Here is a 13,439-nt window from a genome sequence, read left to right as displayed (position 1 = left end):
TCTTAACTTTTCAATTCATCATCATCATCATCATCATCATCAGGTAAAATTTTTAATGTGTACAATACTTTAGTTTATGGCCAAATACCTGCACAATTAATGACATTTACATCAGCCCTGAGCTGTACTTTGTGTTTAGTGCTAATTAGCAAATGCTGCCATGTTAACACACTAATCTAAGGTGAACATTGTAAACATTGTACCTGCTAAACATCACCATTTTAACATTGCGAGCATGTTAGCATGCACATTAACATTTACCTCAACTCACAGTGCTTTAGTAAAGCCTCGCAAACAAATCTGAAAAATCATTATTTAAATCAGAAAGAGTCTGACCAAAGAATAAGTAAAGAAGAGAATGAACATTAGGAGGCATTCAATGCCAGGTTTCGGAACTTGAAAGTTTTGATACTTTTGATACTCTTTTTTGATACACACCAAAAACGTACTGAGGTCTGATACCCAACCTTATGCTTTCATGAAGTAAATCTGTGTCATATATTAAAGAATATAACAGAAATATGGACTTTCTTCTTCTCCTCACTGATGTTTCGCTTAGACTAATATAAGGGGTATTGTCGTAGTGTAGTTACTGTTGAACATGTCCAGGTTTATCAGAACGGCTGCGGCGAATTCCAGTCTGTTCAACAGATTTCTGCTTGTGTCTCAGAGGAGCAGGTTTTTCTGTGGCAGCCTGCCAGCTTCAAGCTGTAAAATTTAACTTTCCTCTGCCACTTCGGACAGAGCTTCCACCATCTGTCCCTATTCTTGTTTGTGCGCTCTCCTTATCTATTTCATACCAGCGTTTCTCCTACTAATTACCCTACCCTTTCTCTCTCGTCTTCTCCATTGTCTCAAAGGTCTCTCTCACAGTCTTCTTCACCTTCCACCATGTACAATATCTGCTCACAGATGTCCCTCTTGGCTGCAGTGGTCTGCATCGCCGGGCTTGAAAGGCTGCTTCCACTTCCACAGTATCTAACCTTGCTCACTAGTTGTTCAGGCTCACCTGCAGGATATTGGCATCACCAGCACATAAACAGGCAATACTTGGAGAGTATTCAAATGGCAGCAGCATTAAAATCCCCCAGAAGGTGGGAATTACTCTCTCATAGCCTCCCAGAGTGCGATTTTTATTTTAATGGCATCTCTGACTTAAAAAGTCTGCCGTTTCACATTATGTTGACTTGTGCTTTAGTTTCTCCTACTTAGTTTGTAGGTTCTTGCTAAACTTTTACCAGTTTCCAACAGTTAAGAGCTTTCGATTTGTATGAGTGTGTAGATCAGAGTACCGGACAGATAAAGGTGAGACACAGACGTCAGGCTATCTCTTCTATTTTCGGAGTGGTGATCTGCTACGATCTTTTAATTATTCATTTTGGTCTGACTCAGGAGTGCGTAGCATATGTATTCTTAAAAAGGAAAGGTTAAAAGAAAAACACACTATGAAGCAAGGGGCAGTCACAGTAAAACAGACTTTTATGTACAGTACTACACCAAGCTATGTTCTTGTACAATGACTATATCCTGTTTTGAATACTGAATCAATATTACAGCGACCAGAACTTTTACTTCCTAATGGTTTGTTTTTAGTACAGTTTAACTGCTGCTCATTTAACATCATGATCTCATTTAGAAAATCTGTACGTGTCAAATATCCATGGCATAGAACCTCTTTTAGCTGGTATCTTAACACAAGCAAATGTGAAGTAAATTAAAACTCACAGCCAGACAGTTAATTCTGGATATTTTATTTTTAAGTAGTCTTTGCTAGTGCACCTTCAAATTTGCCAAATTAATTCAAAAACATTGCACTTTGATTTGAATCATGTCGCTTGTTAACCATGGAAACTGATTAGAACAATATAATCAATCTACCTCTTTTCAAATAACTAATAACTATTCTTTTAAGTGTGTCACTGGAGAGCTGAATAAGGCTAAAATCAGAGAAGGAAAAAGGTTAAGAACTTTGCTGAAGTAAGTGCTAGAGTAAACAAATATGAAGACAACCCTTTTAAGATTTATTATTCAGTCAAATGCCAATTAAACAGCCAGCCAATCACATTTAATGCAGCAAAACTATCCAAACTAATCCAAAATCACAATCTGCTTGCAAATTTATATCACAAAATGGCATGTCCACAGATATTTTAAATTATGACATTTTGCTATTGTGCAGCCCTGAGACAAAGTCTAATCCAATAACAGGCAGTTAAGTAAGAAGAACTGCAATTCTGTCATTTGGGACCAATCTCCAGACAGGTACATTGTTGGACCACAGCTTCACTGGGATGCTCCCAGTAGGACTTCGATCTTACCTCTGTTTCTTCCTACCCCATTTCTTCCTTCCCATATCTTGCGTTAGACTTGTAACTAAACATGTCATGTTACATTTGTATCATGACAAAATGCTGCATTAGAGTCAAGTTAAAGTTTTATATTCGAATGTGTTAGGTATATCCTGAGCTGATTTTTTAGCAATGCCTGTCAAAGCAGGTTTTCAATTATCAAATCAGCAATAAAAACCCAGAACATGGGCATTTCCAATTTTATTTTATTGGGAACTCGCTACACCAGCTGTCAAAAAACACTGCATAATGACATTGCTTTCCTTAGATTTGCGGGTGAGAGTTTGAATTTCTGTTGCTTGCTACTGCTGCTTATGTTAACTACTATTCTTCAATTTACTCTAACAGCTGCGCCACTAAAGTGTAATTTTCTGAGTGACATGATTTTTTTTTCAAGTAATGAACTATATAAAGCCAAGTGATTAGAGAAACTAAGACTAATTTTATGGACAGGGTATAGATTATACACCTACCGCGCTATATTAATTAGGAAAAAGTGGATTCCTTTTACAACACTACAGGTTACTTTAAAATGACTTCACTCATATAACTATCCAGAAATACCTCATTTAGAAGGCCTGAGATGCTTATCTTTCATTTTGAACATTAAATACATCACACCTTATTAGATGCTATCTCAGGCAGAAATATGTATGGACTTCCATGGTCTTTCAGGTCTGACAACAAACCTTTGCCTGCTTGGATGCGGCCTGACAAAAAAAGCAGGGGAGATAAATTAGACCGTGACAGGGACAGGTGTTTTAAAGCTGAATGTCACAGACGGAAGAAAGTCATTTCTGCCCCGCGGCAGCCAAAGGCTTACGAGGTTTCACTGTACCGAGTATCAGTCGGGCCTATTTATAGAGGCCCAGGCCGCTGCTAGAATGCAAACACTTGACTGAAGTAGGTTACAGGAAAATGACCGTATCACCAGCAGACAAATAGAAACGAGGACATGAGGAAAAGAAGGAAGCCGGGTTAAGGGTAAGCAGCTGATGATTAATTAGATTTACAACTTTACAACTTTTCCAAGATTAATGCTGCAGTATGTAACTAGATTAGGAGCATTTACATCTCATGTTGTGTTTCCTGCTCCACTAAACTGGGAACAAAGACCATTTGCTCTTGATCATCAGACTTTCTTGGCTGCAACTAACATATTCAGCCGACACATTCAGTTGGCTTGGTTTGTCTGAACAACAGTCCAAAACACAAACATAATTAGTTAAGTCAACAATCTCCCTGCAACGGCCACTTAGTAGGTGTTCTGGAGCTTTCAATCATATATAATGATCTTCATCAGCACATGGAGTTTGCCCAGTTGTCATTGAACTAGATGACTGGAAGCTCGAGAACTGCCACTAACATTCAACCCCAGCAAATTGTTTCTGATTATGTATTTTTCTCTTGATCAACTAAATGATAAATCAACTCATCGTTTCAGCTCTACATTATTATTAATAATACGTCAGGGTTTTCCTTACTATTATAAGAGTTAGGTGCAACGCCTATGTGTTTTAACACAGCACCTAAGCTGAATGAATGGAAAAACTATGTTTAGAGTTCTCTGCCGCTTTGGAGAGAAAGGAAACCGTATTGGCCCGAATACGTAATGACATTTTGTTTCTGGAAATTAGGTTTGAAAAAGTGGTAGTCATCCTATATTTGAGGACTAGACAGTTAAGGGTTCACAAAATCAGATACTCTTTTTGAACGGAGTGAGTACCTGTGTAACTACAGCGTCTTACAGAGAGTGTTGAATTATGGGTTGTTTGTAGTCTTAATGTTGCTAGGCTAGCGAGCGTTTTCAAATCCATTTATAGTGAGTCTTTCAGAGTTAGTCAGCACTAAGAGTGTTTGGTTAGCCAAATTTAACCTGCAGGAGTTTCTGAAGGCTGGTGTAACATGTTTTGCTCCAACAAAAGAAATTATTTCATGATGACTGAAAATGACAGTCTGAAAGATGCTAACTAGAAGAGAAAATAATTGGGATAGATATTAGTGTTGTTTTTTTAAGTACAACAACCTGTGTTGTTTTTGGATAAATATTGTAATAATAATGGTCCAAAATGATGTGAAAATGCATAGTTTGTGGTCAAATAACATCAGATTTTTTTTGGGGGAGCACCCCCAAATCATCGGACCAAACTTCTTTCAACTTTCTGTCAACTGACTAATCAATTACTCAACTACTCATTTCATGGCTTAAGCAGTGCATATGCTCACATGTGGCTTCCTCTCAGAAACAGACAGTTAGCATGTCTTTGGAAAAACACCTGCAAATGGCAACAAATGCAACTTTAATGATGTGTAGCATGAGTTCTTGGTTTAGCTTAGACAAAAGGACCCGGCTTGGTTACAACAATGACCAGTGCACAGTCACGTGTTGAACTACCAGGCATCCCAGTATGCTGTATCCAACTGTCAGGATGGAGTGTGAACGGTATTGTCTGTCAACAGGCTACTTTAAGGTGTTTTACAAACAACACAGTGCGCTGGGGTCGCCTACTCTCCGACTAATCCGTGGGTGTTAGCTGCTAATCCCTGTTTATCAACAGAGGGGTGCGGGTTGTGGCCAAGTCTGAGAAAGACAACGCCAGGCTCACTGTGGTGTGACATAATGGAAAGTGCTTCTCCAATGTGCACTTCGGCTGGGTGATATTTGAGCCATTTATAGAATTGTTAGGGAGAGTATTAACTGCACTGCACAGTGATCAACAGAAACATTTTCTGCCATTAACAAGAAAGCAGTGAGAACTATAAACGTTTTCTCTGTACCGATTTTAATGCTGATAAAAATACACCAAAAATGTGTATCCTAGTGGGTAATGTAAAAAACATTGTATCCAATAGAATATACAACTAACCTTCCGTTACACCCGACACTCTGCAAGTGAAATACATGCAAGATTACAAGTATGCAGAGATGCGATATGTGAAAAATGCTGGCCACTGCATTTCTACGATTCACTATCATCATCTGAGCCCATTAGTTGTAAACAGTATGTAGTATTTTCTCTCTGGCTGTCGCCAGTACTAGCTAGCGCTCTGAAATAAAATTAATGTCAGGGAAATGTCTCACTGTTGGATCCTCTCCTCCTGATTCTCCGGCAGCCATTTTAACAACATATGAATCACATGAATGACAACAGTAGGACATATCTGCATCTCAGCCAGCCAGCTGTCCCTGGGCAATCACTCCTCTTCCCCTCTACTCCGAACTGAGAGGCTGCATGCTGCCTCAACTTCCCCCCCTAATCCATCACTGCCTTTTTCCATGTCCACCTTAGATCTACAGAGGCCTGCACTGCTGACCAAATGGGAAAACAGATTAAAATAGAAAGCAAGTTGGTTTACTGAAGGCAGACATTTGGCCTAAAGCTACAGGCCACTTTGTGATTTCTCATTCAAAAAAATCCTGCCAACTACATCAGTGCCTAAAGTTACACTCGTGAAGGACGTAGACCCCAAGACTCTTCTAATAATATCTAACGTGTTCCTCAAAACGAAGCATCATGGTGACTGGCAGTATTTCTCAAGTTTTTAGGGGGCCTTTTAGTTGTGCTTCTCAACATGAAGTCAAATTGTCGGAGGGGGTATCACACTGGGAGCAAACTCTATGCAATAAAGTTCTAATCAGTGAAGAGAGGCTTCGGGATTTAGATGTGACAATGAAAAAGAAATGTGACAAGTTATCACAAACCCATTTTAAAATGTGTTGAATATAAATGTGGAGTTTTAGTCTGATAACAAAAATGGATTTAGGAGGACATGCATCATATTGAATTTACAACTTCCTCATGAGGATTCATTACTGTTGACTTAGCCAAAGCATCAATTTTCTGGCCATTTCTGTGCTCTTTGAAGGACATGACCCTGAAATGCAGTTTCAAGGTGGTGAGATTCTGCTGCTTTTCCTTCAATAGGTGAATCCATGAAGAGCAGTGGGGCATGTAAGTATATAATAGGAGAAACTGGGAAACAGCATGTCCAGATTGCATGTCTAAAGCTATGTTGATCTGGCAGGAGTGAGGAAAGTATTATCTAGAGAATGTAACGGTGTACTGGAATTAAATGGCACTGCACTCTGGATTTTCCCCTGAGAAATATGTTCCGTTTGGGTGAAATACCAACGCGTTTAACACTACAGTAAAACACACAGTAATTACGTGTACTATGATATCCACTGACTAAGAAAACCAAGTAGGGAACTATTCAGGCAGCTCTGTATCACGTCTCAGCCTCGGCTGAAAATGCATCTGCAGAAAAAAATTAAGCAAGTTATGGAAAGATTTGTCGGGACTGAAAATCCCACGAGTGGTAATTGTTCCTGATGAACACTGCTACGCTCTACTCTAAAGTGTTGGATGTCCAGTCAAAAAGCAGAACGCCAGTCAAGCTTCCATATTCACATTTCCCCGTCATCATATTTTAATAATGTGCTGTGCCACTTTCAGCTATACCGAGTGCATGCGGGGCCAGCGAATTACTACTGCAGTGCAGGCATTCAGAGAATTTATGACAGTATCACTACCTGAGTGTTAGAAGATGGGCTATATTCAGGGGGTGTGTTTCTTGCAGGGTTTTTTGTATTGGATTATATTTTACTGTTTTTGTGTTGATAATGTGACTACGCTTGTACTGTATATAACAGACAAAATGAAGTATGATAAAGCCAGGTAAAAAAAAACTGCAGCACTAGGCACTGCTGCAGCAAATTGTGCTGTTGTACTGTACACCTGTACAACAATTCATATTATGTAATATTATCATAACTAAATAAACTGGCTCATTTAAGTGACGCCACATTTAAAATAGGCAAAAATAAACATTTTCAAGCCACTGCTGCTCAACTGCTCTGATCGCAGCAAACAGCACATCATCTTCAATACATCACTATTTATTCTGTAGCTTGCTGCCCTCTCCTGGCAGTAAAGATGAGGTACAATGATGGATTCCTACCATGAGGCGTCCCTGACAAAGTATCAGTATTTCTACCAATTAATTGTAAAAGCAGCATCACAAATAGAAATTCTGGCATCAGATTGCAAAAAATTAAAAATAAAACTCAATTTCGTACATCACATGAATCTAAAAGTTGCATGTGAGTATGATATACTGGGTAGAAAAGGTGTACTGTGAAATGGTGTTCTGGTCTCCCATATTGAGTAAAAAGTCCAGTTTCTTTGTGATCTAATGAACTGGTTACATACAAATGTAATGCACAAACAGACTCAAAATGTAGGGACATACATTAATGTCATCATTCTCCTCTGTGGATAAAACAACTGACCTATTTGAGTGAGTCATAGAGACAGCAGGGATTCGTACAACGGTCTCTCAGAGCAGACGTCTGTCCCGGGGACGCAACATGGGGCTTGTGTATTTCGAAAAACACCTGCTTTAGTGAGCATGCTCATTTTCTGGAGGCTGCTCCACCATCCGGAGGGTACTATTGCCACCTGGCAGGTTTATAGTGTGATCAACCGCATGCTGAGAGGTTATTCTGGGCAACACCGGGGGATAATATTATTAGTTTGAGACGCCACCTAATGACAAGCACACCTATGACTGAAACCTATGCTTGGAAAAGAGACTTCAAATCCAAATTCTCTGTCAATTTATCATAACTGTGTTAACCTTGTGCACTCTAACCCACAGTTTTCTTGATTTCTGAATTCCAATGCTGCAATGCCACTGTAAAACGTTACTGCCATTCTAAATGCTGTATATCACTGCGTTCCTGTTTCAGGGACCTCGTGCTAAAACTTCATGCGGTCTGAAAATGCAGCCTGCCCTGGGATGAAGGCAGCGTGTTTCCAGTGAAAAAGGAGCAGTGAAAAGAATGAACATCTAAACAAATGCTCTGTCTGATTCAAATGTGGCTGACAGAAACACCTGGGCCCTGGTGTGGCTCCAGCCGTGGCCGCCAGCTTGTATGTTATTAGAGGGATAGATTCAAATGACAACTGTGCAGGTGCGCGCACACACCCACACAGACACAGACACAGACACACACACACACACACAACCTGAGAGAGGCCAACCGAAGGCTAGGAACAAGAAGAAACTAAACTGAATATGTGATCTAGAAGCTGCACCTGTCACAATCTAATCAATACAAAATGAGAAAAGCTTTCTCTTTCTCCACAAGAGGTGAATATGCATAATCTCACTTCTCTTATTCATGCCAAGAAAACTTGTTTTGGAGTCCTTATGTTGTTGTTTTTCCTTTGCGGAAAAATATCCATTGCAGACATTATTTAGGAAACCCTACAGTGGCATTCCTGACTGTTTAACAGCATCCTAAATCATACCCCAACACAACACATTTATCCTAAGGACTGACAAGTCAAATCAATGCGAGACAGCACCTGACAATTACAAAAATCTCCAGGTTTTAAGGTTATGCTTGACATGTTGCTGAGTTATAACACAATCACAGGAATGTGAAAACTGACGCAGAGAGAAAACCTCATCCAGAGCGCCTTGGACGTCCGGCTGGACTGAAGGTTCAAATTCCAGCAGGACAATGCACACAGTCAAGAAAATGCAAGAGTGGCTTAGGAAAGACTCTGTGAATGTCCTTGAGTTGCCCAGCCAGAGCCCTGACTTGTACCCAATCGAACATCTCTGTTGAGACCTGAAAATAGCTGCCCACCCATGGTCCCCATCCAGCCTGACAGAGCTTGAGAGGATCTGCTGAGAGGAATGGCAGAAAATCCCCAAATCCAGGTTTTCAAAGCTTGTCGCTGCATACCGAAGAAGAGGAGGACTGCCAAAGGTGCTTCAATCAAATACTGAGTAAAGGTTCTGAATACTTGTGTCAGTGTGATGTTTCAGTTTTTCCTCTTTAATAAATTTTCAAAATTTTTTTAAATTCTGTTTTCGCTTTGTCATTATGGGGTATTGAGAGTAGGAAAAAATTTATTTAAATTGTGTTAGCATAAGGCTGCAACATAACAAAATATGGAAAAAGTGAAGGGGTCTGAATATTTTCTGAACATATTGTACATCACTAAACGAGAGGAAAAAGACTCCAAATAAAGGTCTTATTTATTTCAACATCTAACTGAGTTAATCGTTATTTTTATCATAAAACTGAAAGAAAAAAAGAAAAATGTGCAGTAAAATAATTTCCTAAGATTAATTCATGCTGATAAAAGGGCATTTGCCACCGACAGCCCAGTGTTTCTCTCTGTGCAGTATTTTTTGTGCCTGCTTTAGTGGCAAAAAAATGTAGCTATTAATCCTATTTTATAAGGCTATATGGCCATTGTGAATATATAACTCAAGAAATTATCAATATTGATCTAGTTTCTAAGTTAATACATTTCCTTGAGCTGTTGACTGGGACTCGTGGTGCAGTGAATTCTGATCATCTTTCATTCCAGTAATATCATAAATTCTGCTGTTCCTATAAGGGGAGAGCATGACTGATCGATACCACATTAATAAGTTTTAAATGGTGTTGGCAGCCAGAGCAGCTTTTGGATTGTACACCCGATGGCTTCTGTTCCATGTTGTGTGGTCAAAGGGGCAGGCAAAAAAGTACAGTTAATGTGAGGAGATTGTTACTTTAAAGTCCAATCTCAAATAGGTGTAATTAGTTTACACACATTCGTTTCTGCAGTGCTCTTTAAGTGCACACTGTACTTCTAATATTCTCCGGACATGGATTTCGAACTGACACTGCTTTCCAGTGTTGATAAGAGCTGTCTCTGGACCATGTTTTAGGTAACTTTTTGTTTGCTGATTGACTTTCAGTGCAGTAAATGCTATTTTCCCCTGTTTTTCTAATAATTACGTGATAAGTAATTCTGCATGATGTATGATAGATAAACACAATATGGACCCTACATTCATGGTTTGCCCCCAGCAATCCACCCTCGGCATTAAATAGCCGTGTCCGCCGGGTACAGGCCCGTTGATAATGTACATATACACAAAAAAATCCGTGCTTAGCCTTACAAACATTTCTTTTCCTCTGTAAAAGGCTGATATTTAAGTAGTGTTGGCTTTACAATGACCTCTGCTACCTGAACAGAAAGGATATGGACTACGCCGGTCCTGAAAGCAAAGCTGCTGCCTTTTTGGCTGTAAAAGCTTAGATTAGTCAGATTACAGAGTAGATCTCATTAAAAAGGGACAATGGTTGATCTTGCTTTCATATACGTTGTGTTTTGTGGAAAAATTGTTTATAGTCCTTCACTCTAAAAGTGCCCTACTTGTCATTAATTAAAACAGACCAGATGTAATCTCTCGCAAAACAATTCATCTTCATTTTTGTTCATCTTTAGCAACTTCATTTAATCGGGTAGTCTCCTGAGATCTCTTTTTCCAAGACAGACCTGCGAAAAAACAACTCAGACTAGACTAAGTAGTTGACCAATTATCTATTGATGAGAAGCAATAAGTCACAATTCACAGTCATGGAATAAATCGGCTCGGTTCTGTGTAGTTCATATCTGTAGCTGTAAATCTGTGGGGGGTTTTTTTTACCTTTGGGGTTTGGGGAGGCCCAGGTGATGATACGCCGCACAAGACAGCAGTTGAGCAGGACTTTCTTGGAGAAGCCGTGGTCTTTACGGAGGTGCTGCAGGTCCTCCCTCCACTGGGTCCTCTTGGTTGGTGTACACATGGCTTGAAGCTCACTACTGTGAAATACAGTGTGCCATTATTTCCAAGGACTCTGAATAAATTCTGTGCACAAATAGGCCTAATTATTAGGGCAATTGTGAAAGGGCTGTAAGACTGCCGTAAATATAGTCTTATATTGTAACACAGATGTGATAATTACTAGCCTCATAATTCAAATGATGACCTTTATCAGTCTCCAGTAAAAATTCAAGCATAAATAGCTACAGCCACTGTACCGTGCACAACAAACTGTCATAAGTTAAGGCAATACACTTGAGAACATATGCTAATTTGGAATGTTCTTTGCCCACAGTTATGCATGGCCATAATGAAATGCAAGACATTTCAACCTGCCCTTTTGGAACTGGAAAACACTTGTCTTATGTGTCCTGAGCTGTTGTTTCATAACTCGGGAAGGTAAAACTAAATACACCAAGCAGATAGTCTCAATGCAAACCAGCCTGCAACTATCCTTTGCTTACAATCAGCCTCACACTAATAGCTTTTCAAATTAAACCAGCAAGCATCCTGATTGTCTCCAGTTAATTATCCCAGAGTAAAACAAACAAGATTTTATAACACTACTAAATAAAACATGACAGACCAATACCCTACCTCAGTCAGTCCTATAATTACAATCCCCCTGAAGGCAAAAGTTTCAAACACCAACAGATCACAGATCATTCAGCCGCTCTAACTGAGGGGCTTTTAGTTTGCTCTAAGAATAACAATTTTTATATCCTTCAATGCACAGAAATTGAGGTCCAGTGCGGAGGCTGGATGCTATCAATTGTCCCTCTGAAGATCAACCCACCTTGCAGGCTAAAACACGATGTCCACGCTGTCTCAGCTTCCTCAGTCTGCAAGTGTTCCTCAGGTTACGCACAAGCACTTTCCCCTTCCTAAGCTGATCAACAGAGTGTGAAAGGGGGTGGGAGGAGGAGGAAGAGGAGAGCGAGGACTGCTCTGTGAAGCAGAGAGAGTGAATGGGTGAGAGAGAGAATTGCTGGAAGACATGGTAGCTTTTGTTTCAACTTAAAGAACCATATGTGCGTTTTATTCGAGTATCAGATGAAGAGGACAGAGTCAACGATGCTGGTGGCTCTGCATTCACAGAAGAGCCCTTTGATCATCCACAATGTCACAAGAAAAATCTACTGTATAGTTTCAATTTATCAGCATCTTCAGACAGTTGTAAAATTCTAGACCATTTTTGGCTAAGTACTTGTGTTTAGAAAAGACTTAACATTTGAGACTTTTGTCTTCTTTTGCTAAATGAAACAAAAAGGTCCAGCCATATACTAGGTCAAAACCTAGTATATGGCTGGACCACACTTCATCTGTTTTCTTCTCTCCTACTCTCTGTGCTCACATGTACAGTATTTTAATACAGCAGATTCCCTAATAAAGCTGTTCTCATTTAGATGTTTCTGTTTCTGGTGTCAGACAACGGAAAAATTATTAAATAGTAACTGAAACGCGGCCCATTAAGACTACATGTTAACCAGAAGTCACTTCCAATCTATTTCCAAGTTACTGCACTGCTAAAATCCTGATTTTATAACCGCGATGTCATCTGATCAAATCACTGTATACATAAGTCAAAGACAACAGCTGTACAGTGGTTACATATTGGGCTACTTTTACTTGTAAAATTATCTCTCAGAGAGAAAGTTAAGAGCTCATTCACGTCTGTGTCAGCTGCCGTGCGGTCTGCACTGAATGAGAAGCATAGAGAGGTGTGCCTGCGGTGGGAAAGCCCACCCTTGCATGCTTCTGTGAAGAAAAGTCGCTAAAAGGGTCTGAAAAGTTGGTAAATATAACAACAAAGGCGCCAATGGGAAAATCCAACACTCAGCTGGCCGTCCAATAGTGTAACTTCATCACTCAGTCAGTCAACACTATAAACAATATTTGAGTGTAGTTTTGGCCCCGCTGTTGCAGTCAGCCAAAAGATGATTTTATAAAATAGAATGTTTTCTTAAAGTAAGGTATGGAAAAAAAAAAAAACATGGCATTGTGTTGGAACCAAAAATCAGGTATCATAGCTGCACTACAGTACATCAAACAAGATTAAGAGTCTATAGCCATACTCACAAAGCCGTGAGGCTATACTTAAGCACAGTGACAGTTGAAATGCTAACTTCAGCATGCTGACATGCTCAAAATGACAATACTAACATGCTGATGTTTCCCAGGTAATGTTAACCATGTCGACCATCTCAACATGTGCTGCGGGATGTTCCCCACCGTATTATGGTGGTTACATGATGGCAGCAGGAAATCCAGTGGTTGACAAAACCAACAGATGTATCAAACGTTCAAGCACTGCATCATCAAGCATACACTCTGCTGGGAGTGACACATCGTGAGCCAGAATTATCACTAAAATTCTCAGCTCCACAGGTATTGTCCTCTAGCTGACCCTGCCCTCTGATCTCTGTGTGCACT

General features: G+C 39.8%; 1 protein-coding gene across 3 annotated transcripts in view; it reads right to left on the bottom strand.

Annotated features, from left to right (window-relative positions):
* kcnip4a (potassium voltage-gated channel interacting protein 4a) overlaps positions 1-13,439 on the bottom strand; it is a 132,371-nt gene that overhangs the window by 103,709 nt on the left and 15,223 nt on the right. Inside the window, exons 2-3 of one of the 3 annotated variants that reach the window (XM_040140415.1) lie at positions 11,803-11,954; positions 10,851-11,005 (exon numbers count right to left, since the gene is read on the bottom strand). The exons of 1 other annotated variant lie outside the window; for it this stretch is intronic. In XM_040140415.1, coding sequence (XP_039996349.1) covers positions 10,851-10,989 — 139 coding nt within the window. In that variant the 5' untranslated portion in view covers positions 10,990-11,005; positions 11,803-11,954. Of the gene's footprint in view, positions 1-10,850; positions 11,006-11,802; positions 11,955-13,439 lie in introns of those variants that run through there. One more of the 3 variants, XM_040140417.1, reaches the window with a different exon arrangement.

This window comes from Xiphias gladius, chromosome 12 (assembly GCF_016859285.1).
Source record: "Xiphias gladius isolate SHS-SW01 ecotype Sanya breed wild chromosome 12, ASM1685928v1, whole genome shotgun sequence".
In the NCBI taxonomy this organism is placed as follows: Eukaryota; Metazoa; Chordata; class Actinopteri; order Istiophoriformes; family Xiphiidae; genus Xiphias; species Xiphias gladius.
Note: the sequence above shows the minus strand (reverse complement) of the source record. Positions and strands in the feature narration are given on the sequence as shown.